General features: G+C 41.7%; 1 protein-coding gene across 6 annotated transcripts in view; it reads right to left on the bottom strand.

Annotated features, from left to right (window-relative positions):
- Syt16 (synaptotagmin 16) overlaps window positions 1-10,505 on the bottom strand; it is a 255,141-nt gene that overhangs the window by 221,501 nt on the left and 23,135 nt on the right. Inside the window, exon 1 of one of the 6 annotated variants that reach the window (XM_029484286.1) lies at window positions 1,674-1,744. The exons of 4 other annotated variants lie outside the window; for them this stretch is intronic. In XM_029484286.1, coding sequence (XP_029340146.1) covers window positions 1,674-1,695 — 22 coding nt within the window. In that variant the 5' untranslated portion in view covers window positions 1,696-1,744. Of the gene's footprint in view, window positions 1-1,673; window positions 1,745-10,505 lie in introns of those variants that run through there. One more of the 6 variants, XM_029484287.1, reaches the window with a different exon arrangement.

Genomic DNA, 10,505 nt, shown 5'->3' with positions numbered 1-10,505 from the left:
GGGGGGGGGTCTGGGGGACTTTTGGGATAGCATTTGAAATGTAAATGAATATAATTCCTTAATTAAAAAATTAAATAAAAAAAAGAAATTAAGCACATGCCCACATGCATGTATATACATGCACACATCCATGTATATACATGCACACATCCATGTATATACATGCACACATCCATGTATGTGCATACATGGAGAGACAATTCTTTCAAGGACCCACCTGCATCTGAAATCTCTTCCTGTGTTTAAGGAATTCCCCAGCTTAAAGGGGCCATGCCTACCTACCACAATGACTATGAAAATGTCAGACTTACCTTCCTAGCCAGACAAAGCGCCAGGACATAGGCAGCTAAATAGAGGGACTTACCCAAGAATAGAGAGCTCACCAGCACTCCTTTTTTGGAAGCAAAGACAGTGCAAGGGCTGGTGTAGACATGTACTTTTGGCAGCATGCACTGTTCAATAACAATGGTGCAAGGAAGCAAGATGAAGCTTCTAGAACTCTGCAGCAACAGGAGTACCAGCTAGGAGAGAGCTGCAGCCTTGTAGCCTTACACCCTAGGACCCAGACCATCACTTCATAGCTATCATCTGATTCTTCAACCTTCCATGGAGATTTGCAACCAGGCAATGTCCGTGTGTGTGTGTCTGTGTGTGTGTGTGTGTGTGTGTGTGCATGTCCACCGACATACTCAAGGAGGCCAGAAGAAAGCATCAGATCTCCTGCAACTGCAGTTACAGGCAACTGGAGCTGCCCAACATGGATACTGAGAACTCTGCTCTGATCCTCTGCAAAAGCAGCCAGAACTCTCAACATGGTGGTTCCCAGGCTTCTGAGAGCTGCAACGCTTTAATATAGTCCTTCACGTTGTGGTCATCCCCAACCATACGATTATTTCTTTGCTACTTCAGAACTGTAATTTTGCTACTGGTATGAATCATACGGTAAATATCTGATATGCCGGATACCTAACATGGAACACTTGTGAGAGGGTCATGTGACCCAAAAGAGGTCACAACCTACAGGTTGAGAACCAGTCTTCAGTTGAGCCATCTCTCTCCAGCCTCTAGGCAACGTGCCTTTAAACAACTCAAATACTGCTTCCATTAATCAGCCTTTGGTTTTATTGCTACAAACAAAACCTCTACATCAGACGTTTTAAGGTTTTTCCTAAGGCTGGAGACATAAGGGTGGGGGTTCAATTCCCAACATCCACATGGCTGCCACAACTGTCTGTAACTCCAGTGCCAGGGGTCTGATGCCCTCTTCTGGCAACCAGCATGCCCAGGGTGTACAGACACACATCCAAAGCAGTCAGAACACCGATACCCATAAAACGATTAAAAATTCTTTACATTTTTCATGATTTTACCACATTAGGATCAATAATGTGTTTGGAGTCTTTAATCACCTTTCCCATCTTTCCAGACGTTTTCCTAATTCTTGAATGCCTGTTCATTATTTCTTTTATTGCTGATCTGCAGAAATGTATCTGATTTCTGAAGTCCCTCATTCCTCATTTAGAACTAGAAATGTAACAAAAATCAAGAAGAGAAAAGTCACAGGAAGAAGAAACAAAGTGATCATGCTCTCTTGTCAGACTGGTCCAAGAGTGAAACATTCTATCTGCTCACTGAAGCCATCCCTGACCCTGGGCACTACAGACAGCCCTCACCTTGCCATCCGATGCAGCTCATCTCGGATTTCCACTTGCTTAGAGATCTTCACGGTGGAACCTGGAAACCTGGACCAAGCAGGTCTGAGGCTCTCCCAAGCAATACCTATGCTGTTTTGGCTTCAACATCGGTTTGCACAGCAAGGTTATCCAGTAGCCAAGGGCTGTTCTTAAGTCCCAGAGTAAAACTGCCCTAGGACTAAATAAATAAGCATATAAATAAATAAACAAAGGTTAGTGTGTTCCCCAATTTTTCAAGTTTGTCCACTCTGCTGTTTCTTTTAATTTTATATCTAGATAAGTAGACTTTATAGTTTTGTTTTGGTAAGAAACAAAACTTTGTTGTTGGTTGTTGCTGTTGCTGTTGTTGTTGTTAGTGTTAGTGTTAGTGTTGTTGTCTTGAGAAGGGTCTCACTATGTAGACCAACCTGTCCTCAAACCCATAGAGGTCCACCTCCCTCTTCCTTCACAGTACTGGAATTACAGGCAATAATCCAAGCCAGTTGTTTGTTGTTGTTGTTGTTGTTGTTGTTGCTGCTGCTGCTGCTGCTACTGCTGCTGCTGTTTTACTGTTTGGGGTTTTTTGTTTGGGGCTGTCTTCTTGTTTCTTTTAGAGCAGGTCTCCTGTACCCCACAATGGCCTGTCAGGCTGCAGCTGAGGATGACCTTGAACCCCTGATTCTTCATCTTCCAAGTGCTGAGATGACAGACGTGCAGCTGAGGATTACATGCAGGGCTTCATGCTAAGAAAGCACACTCATCAAGTGATCTACATCCCAGCTTCTAGAATAGCTATACTTTATAATGACAATAGAGTCCATCATATGGGCCATGCCCATATGCATTATGTGTAAAGGGTTAAAACATATAAATACAATTGTGTCTTACCTCAGTGGTCAAGCAACGGCTAGATTCAACAGTCCATGTAACACAACCACTTAGATTTTCAGATGGAGATTGTAGACTATCCACTAATACTATTTCATAGCCCCAAAGATTCTCATTTAGGAAAACTCTCAAATGTAAATTAAAAGCATAAGAACCCATCTGGGAAGTACAATAACCCGGAGGTCTAAAGACATAAAGACACAAAGCAGCCATATTTTCTACCTCTCCTTATGTAAAAGTGCATTTTCTATGTAGCCGTCCTCCCTCCCCCTTACACACTTAATGCTTTCCATAGCAACAGCTCTAAAAAGGAAAAGCCTATTTCTTGTCAAAATGAATAAAATTGTCTTGCAACACGCTGTGCAATTAGAGCTCCCGCACAGCCCCCTCCACAGCACTCAGACACCACTTAAGCAGCTTTTACCCCCAGAATGGCCCATCGTATTCTTCTGAACACTAACCAGTGTGGTTTCTGAAGGTATTGTGTGTTGATAATAGCAACAGCGCCTCACTAGCCATGTCCAAAATTCCCCAATACATAAGAAAGAAAATCTGCCCACCTCTTTTCCCACACTTTAGAGATGGCTCCCACCAGTCTACAATTTCTTAGAAGGCCACGGGTTAGAGAAAGCGCTTATTCTCAGCTCTCTTGTCTTCTTATATATGATAGATAGCCTGCATTGGTTCTCTAGATAATGACTAAACAAACAACTCATTAGTTGGGGACATGTTTAGGATTGCTATAGGTCACCACAGGAAAAAAGTATGGAAGTATGGGTTTGATTTTTTTTTTTTTGTTTGCTTTGTTTGTTTTCTTGTTGTTGGTTTTTGTCTTGAGAAAAATCAGGAAAGGATAGGTCAGACTCAGCAAAGAGCTGGAACTTTCCACAGTATTGCAAAGGTATTAAACTATCTTACACTGAAGTGAAAAGAAAGTTTAATTAAGGATTTTTTTATTAGAAAATGTATCAACATTAGATGGGCTAGGTTTGTTTTCTAGCAAGTGTTCTAAACAATGTGTCGAGTCATCTAACCAAGGGGTTGATGGGTAAACCAATGGCAGCCAGAGCCCTAGGAAGAACCTTACAGGAGAAGGAAGGAGAAAGTACTAACTGGAAACAGAAAGCTAGCACCAGTGGAAGGGAGGCTGGAGGTGACCCATCCTCTGGACCACATTTTATTCCCAACAGCTCTGTTATTTTTTGTTTTCTTGAGAATAAATACAGAGGACCATGACAGACACAATGAAGAGCTGATCTAATTAATCTAGAATCTAATTAATTTCAGATCACCTAGTGCAGGGAGATCTCTTACAAGCTTCCTCTTGAGGTGATGGGCTGTGTCTAGCAGCCTTTATCTTTTGTTTATGGAAAGATTTACACACTTACAGCCAGTGGCTGGCCAGTTTGCAACAACCAACTATTAAGGCCCAAACAAGATCACACACGCTGTAAGATTATTGGCTTTTACAACTCACAAGTTAACTTTTCCCAGGAAAGATCCATCTGTAGTCAAAGGGTTAGCCACCCATTCTCAGCAAAAACATGGAACCCTATTAAAATGATTCCCTTTGATGGGAAAAAAAAAACAGATAAAGCTAATTAATTTGTCAGTGAGTATACTGTATCTATGTTTGTGTTTTGCTGTGGTTGTTTTCTACACACGACCCCAAAGCAGATTCTGTGAACACTATTGTTTACAGGAAAGCCCAGAAAAGCATTTTTACTATACTGCAAGCTGTTTATGCAAAATTAAATTTGGTCTTTGGAGATTCAGAGAAGAAAGAGTTAATGCCTAACCATGAAAGAGAAGAAAACGAGATGAAAGCAGTTCACCCAAAGTCTGTGCTTTCCAAAGTTCAGAACAAAATCTAACCAGAGTTCCAAATGGGGCCCAGCCCTGGTCTCCTCAGCCCGGTTGCCTGCCGCTCATCCTTCTCCTCAGATTAAATACTGAGCAAGGCCCCATCCCGAACACTAGATGAGAAGAATCCTAACAGACACAAAGAAGAGCTGAATCTTCTGGAACGGGGCTAATTTGGGGATGAACAAATGCAGGGAAATCTCTGACATGAGTTTCAAATCGAGAGTCATGTTCCAATTGTCTATATTAAGGATTTTCTTAAATCTTAGCAAGACAGTTTTTAACACTTTTTTAATCAAATATTCATTCTTAGACTTCTAAATAATGGGTTCCATCATGACATTTTCATACATATGTATCTGTGCTCTGCTTCCTCCCCCCCCCCACCTCCTTGTTCGCCTCCTTAGGCTCCCGTCCTCCCTCCCCTCCTCTCCTCTCCTTTCTGGTTTCATGTCATGTATGTGTATTTAAATCTAGATCTCTTATGTGAGAGAACACATGATATCTGTGTTCCTTTTCTTCCTCACCATCCTCTCTACTAAGTCCTTCCATGTTGTACATGCCATAGATGGGAGATAATAGATAAGTGGATGATAGATAGATGATAGATAGATAGATAGATAGATTATTAATAGAAAGAAAGATAGATGATAGATAGATAGATAGATAGATAGATAGATAGATAGATAGATAGATAGATAGAGAAAGAGAGGTTCCACATATAAGAGAAAACGTGATTTTTTTCCCCTTATTCTGTCTTATTTCACTTGCAAGATGGTTTCTGGCTCCACCCTCTTTAGAAGACAGCTATGATATAAAAGTATATCGTGAGGAATAAACTAATTAAAGACAACCTTGATGGGCAGGGGATTGACACATTTGGGGAAATGCTGCAGTTGGCAGCTCTCCGCTGCTCTCTGAATTGCCCCACTAAGTCATTTACTTACTAACAAGGTAAACTTGTCTCAGCTGCTTTTTGGACTTTCAGTTCTGCCTTCCCAATTCTGAGATGAAAGTTTCTTACAGACATTTTTCTCCCAAGGAAAGCCGCATGCTAGGTGGATTAAAAAGCCTGAAGATGGACAGCGGAGGATTACATGACAATGTAAACAGATTTAATGCCACCGAGTTGTAGCCATATAAACGGTTAAAATGTAAATGTTATATTATGTATATTTTACTATAATAAGAAATAACTGAGGGGAGAAACATATTGTGTCAATGGTAAAATAACCTATGCATCCAACAATAAGAGAATTTATGACTGCATGTTTAGGTGTTCGTCATGCATCAAATGAACGCTATAAAACAACACAGCAAATGTTTGCCACTGGATTAAAATCAGCATATCGGACTGCATATGTAGTGCAAATTAACTACTAGCAAAAACAGCTACTTACTAAACAGTTTCCATGTTTTTGTGGAAACACAATCTTATTAAACAGTTTCCACATTTCAGCCTCTGCACCGTGCTACTGGGAGGTTCAGTCACCATCCATATATTTTAGGGAGAAAAAAAAATAAAAAAAACAACTACTTAATTTTCCCAATATTGAAAAAGTTTAAAAACAGAACACTGATAATAAATGATAGGACCAAACAGCAACAAAGTCTCATTCTACCAACACCACCACCTGAAATATTCATACAAACTATAGGGCTGCATGAAAATACTAAAAAGTGAAACTGCCCGTGTGACCCGAATTTACACACATATGCACATACACACACACACATACACACACACACACACACACAGGTGTGCCATGTCTGTAGAGTCCTAGAGAAGTAGAGTGTGAAAGAATTATTAAAATAAGCAAGTCTCCCAGTACTTGGGAGGCAGAGGCAGGCGGATTTCTGAGTTCGAGGACAGCCTGGTCTACAGAGTGAGTTCCAGGACAGCCAGGGCTATACAGAGAAACCTGTCTCAAAAAACCAAAAAAAAAATTTTTTTAATTTAAAAAAGGAGCTGGACACGGTAGTTCACACATTAATTCCAGCACTGAGGAAGTAGAGGCAAATGAATTTTTGAGTTCAAGCCTAGCCTGGTCTACAGAGCCAGGGCTACCCGGATAAATCCTTTCTCAAAAAAGGAGGACGACCATGAAGAAGAGGAGGAGGACGGAGAGGAGGGTGAGGAGGTTGAGGAAGAAAAGGAAGAGAAAGAGAAAGAGAAGGAGGAAGGTGAGGAGGAGGAGAAATAAACAGTGGTCAAACTTTCCCCAAATACTATGAAAAGCCCTAATTCTGATAGCTCAACAAACCCCAAACGAAACTGGTAAAACCACCAAATTAATATCTATCACTGACAAGTTACTAGAAAAAAAATTGATAAGTAGAAGAAAAAAAAAAAACTAAAACGCATCAAGAAAGGGGAAATGCTACAGTACATACAAAGAAACAAAGAACAACACAGGTCTCGTGCAGAGCAACACAAGTCAGAAGGTAGAGCAATCGCATCTTTGAAACAATAAACAAAAATGGCAAACTAGCATGGATTCAAGATGGCGGCGGCTGTCAGCGCGCACGGCTTCCAGAGGAGCTGCAGCAGCAGAGGAGAAGATGCACGGGAGCTGCTGCAGCGGAGGAGGAAATGCACCGGAGCTGCCGCAGCGGAGGAGATGATGCACAGCATCTCCTCAACTGCTAACAGAGGCAGGCCTCACAATTAGATGCTTTTAAAAAGTGGCTTCATGGAATTGGAGAAAAGATGGTTAATGACTCAATTCTATTTAAGGGGCAGGCCACTGAGAGTTTGACCATGTTCCAGTGACTATAAAGATAACACAAACTGGACTTCTCTGTTCTATTTTTATTTCGGGGGGGGGGGGGTCCACAAGGGTGAGAGGGCATACCTAGGAGGACATGGAAATGAGTGTGATTGGGACACATGATGCAAAATTCCCAAAGAATCAATAAAAGTTATTATATTAAGAAAAGAGAGATAGCAGACTGGAGCAGCGTGTTCTGTTGAGAGAAAAGAACTAGAGATGTGGTGGTCATGGCCGCAGCAGCAACAGCTTTCAGCAAAGGAGCATGTAACTGGAGAATAGGGTGGGTCATCCGGTGCCAGAAAGCTCTGGCCACCATCAGCCTGCCCCACCCTAGGGTGCCTTGCTAGGCCAGGCCACTCAGCCTGCTGCTGCTGCTGCTGCTGCGCATACCGCTTGCCCTGATGTGGAGAGGCGAGTAAGGGGCCACAGTACTGCTCATGGGCTGCAAGCACCATGCCCAAGGTGCCAGGCAAAAACAAAAACAAACAAACAAAAGAACCAAAGAAAATTATCAAAAAACAAAGTTACCAAAGAAATGTATGCTAATATTGTAATAAACAAAAATAATGTGAACACAAAAATTCTTACATATTTTATACAAAGAAGTCCGACAACACATTTTAATAGATTAAAATATACGGCAAAATGCAATTTGTTCCCAATGTACAAGGATAGTTACCTGGAAAGCAACCATTAACTCAACAAATCAACAGACTAAATAGCAAAACTTACTGGATTGCCTCAAAGGCTATAGAGAAGGTGTCTGACAGGCCTCAGCCTCAGCTGAGGTGTGTTTGTGCACAGTCACATGTGTACAGGTACATGCATGTGGCAGCCACAGTTCTGCCTTGAATGTCACTCCACAGTTGCTATCCCCTTCTCAGTGTGTTCTTTGTTTATCTAACCAAGAGGTCTCAGGGCTCCTCCTATCTCTTCCTTCCCAGCTTTCTATCTGAGCTCTCTGGAACTTCATCCAGTCCTCAGACTTGCCCAGCGGCATTTAATCAATTGGTCTATCTCCAGCCCCTACAATTCGGTCTAAAACTTGCAGCAAACTATGCAGAGGAGGGAGCTAGCTCCCTTAATTTGATAAAGATTCCACTGAACTATCAGACTTTCTGGTAGAAACGAAACAAGTCCCTCTAAAATTGGCAACACTGCGGCCATTTTGTTCAGCAGTTCAACCTCCATTGTCATTCCCTACAGCGTTCACACTGTATGCTAGTGTAAGTAGTATTTTAATTGTAAATAACACCGAGTTCTAGTTACAAATCATGTTGTCTTAAGCTAATTGTCAATATGAGGCAAACAATAGTTGGTGTATTTGACATTGCATACTGGCGAACTGTTACAAATGTATAGGTCCTGGGGGCTCTCGTACAGCTCCCAATTCATATCTCATGTGTGGGTGGATCTTCTATGGGCTCTGTGTGTGGAAATTCACTGGAGATGAATAGTAAAATCCACATGATCGAGGACTCACCCTGAGGGCGAATCTAGAAAAGGGAATTTTACTGATTCCCCTTTGGATTCATTTGCCGTTTATTTCTTACCTTGCTGTGCTATACAATACAACAGGGAAATTATCCATAGACATTGACAGGCTGGTTCCAAAATACAAGGTAATACAAATGCTCTAATTACTCAAAACTGTATTTTAAAAAAGGCGGGGGGAGTAGAACTTTATACTCTCTACTGTCGACACTTGCTATGTTTCAAGCTGCAGAATCAAGGCAGTGTGGTATTGACAGACAGAAGGACAGACAGATAGACAGATGGAGAAGAAAAGACTGCCTATAACTCATCCCACACAGCTATGGCCATGAACTTCCAACAGAGCACCACGGCAGCTCAGCAGAGGAGGGGAGCAACACAATAACACCAATAACAAACACCGAGAAAGCAAGTAGATGTCCACCTGAAAGAAAGGAGAATGAAGAACACAAACTGGACCTTAATTCATAACATTTACAAAGCCAGAAAATGCGCCCCACTCTTCGATGTAGGAACTAAAGCCGTAGAACTTTTATTTAAGAGCATAGAGAAGACAAGAAGCAGACGTAGGGGGTATTTCTGGAGTTTCAGGCCAGCCAGGGCTACAGATTGAGACTGTGTCTCAAATAACTAAATAAATAAACAAACAAGCAAATAAATAAAGAGTTAGAGAAAAGGACCAGCAGAGTGACATGGAGGTAAGCGCAGCAGATGTGACCAAATGTCATAATGAAACTCATTACTATATAGCATCAATAGATGCAAATAAAAACATGCTCTTAAAAACTGGAGAAAGTCTTGATTACTTTGGTTTAGGTAAAGGTTTCTTAGGTACAGTACAGTAAGTACTACATATTTTAAGATGTAATAAGCTGGTTTATTAAACTTAAAACTTGCCGTGCATGTTGGCATGCACGTGTAAGCTCAGCTCTACATGGGCTGCAGAAGGGAGATCGCAAGTTCAAGGCCAGCATGGGCCCTGGCTCCAAAACTAAAAATTTACATTAAATGTACAATATTCCTTCTTCAACATACACTATTGGGGAAATGAAAAGTGGGGCCGCAGACCACAAGAAAATATTTGCAAGTCACATAGCTGAGAAAGAACCATGGATGGACTAAAGAACCATCATAACAGAACAATAAGAAAACCTCATTGTCGAGACAAAGTTTGGAGCTAAGACGAAAGGATGGACTATCCAGAGACTACCCCACCCGGGGATCCATCCCATAATCAGCCACCAAACCCAGACACTATTGCATATGCCAGAAAGATTTTGCTGAAGGGATCCTGATATAGATGTCTCATATGAGGCTATGCCAGTGCCTGGCAAATACAGAAGTGGATGCTCACAGTCATCTATAAGATGGAACACAGGGCCCCCAATGGAGGAGCTAGAAAAAGCACCCAAGGAGCTGAAGGGGTCTGCAACCCTATAGGAGGAACAACAATATGAGCTATTCAGTACCCCCAGAGCTTGTGTCTCTAGCTGCATATGTAGCAGAAGATGGCCTAGTTGGCCATCAATGGGATGAGAGGCCCCTAAGTCTTGCAAACTTTATATGCCCCAGTACAGGGGAACACCAAGGCCAAGAAGTGGGAGAGGGTGGGTAGGGGAGCAGGCCAGGGGGAGGGTATAGGGAACTTTCGGGATAGCATTTGAGATGTAAATAAAGAAAATATCTAATTAACAAAAAAGAAAGAAAGAAAGAAAGAAAACTCTGGAATAACAAAAAACCTAGGATAGCAAAAACTCTTCTCAAGGATAAAAGAACCTCTGGTGGAATCACCATGCCGTACCTAAAGCTCTAC

This window comes from Mus caroli, chromosome 12, assembly GCF_900094665.2.
Source record: "Mus caroli chromosome 12, CAROLI_EIJ_v1.1, whole genome shotgun sequence".
Taxonomy (NCBI): Eukaryota; Metazoa; Chordata; class Mammalia; order Rodentia; family Muridae; genus Mus; species Mus caroli.
Note: the sequence above shows the minus strand (reverse complement) of the source record. Positions and strands in the feature narration are given on the sequence as shown.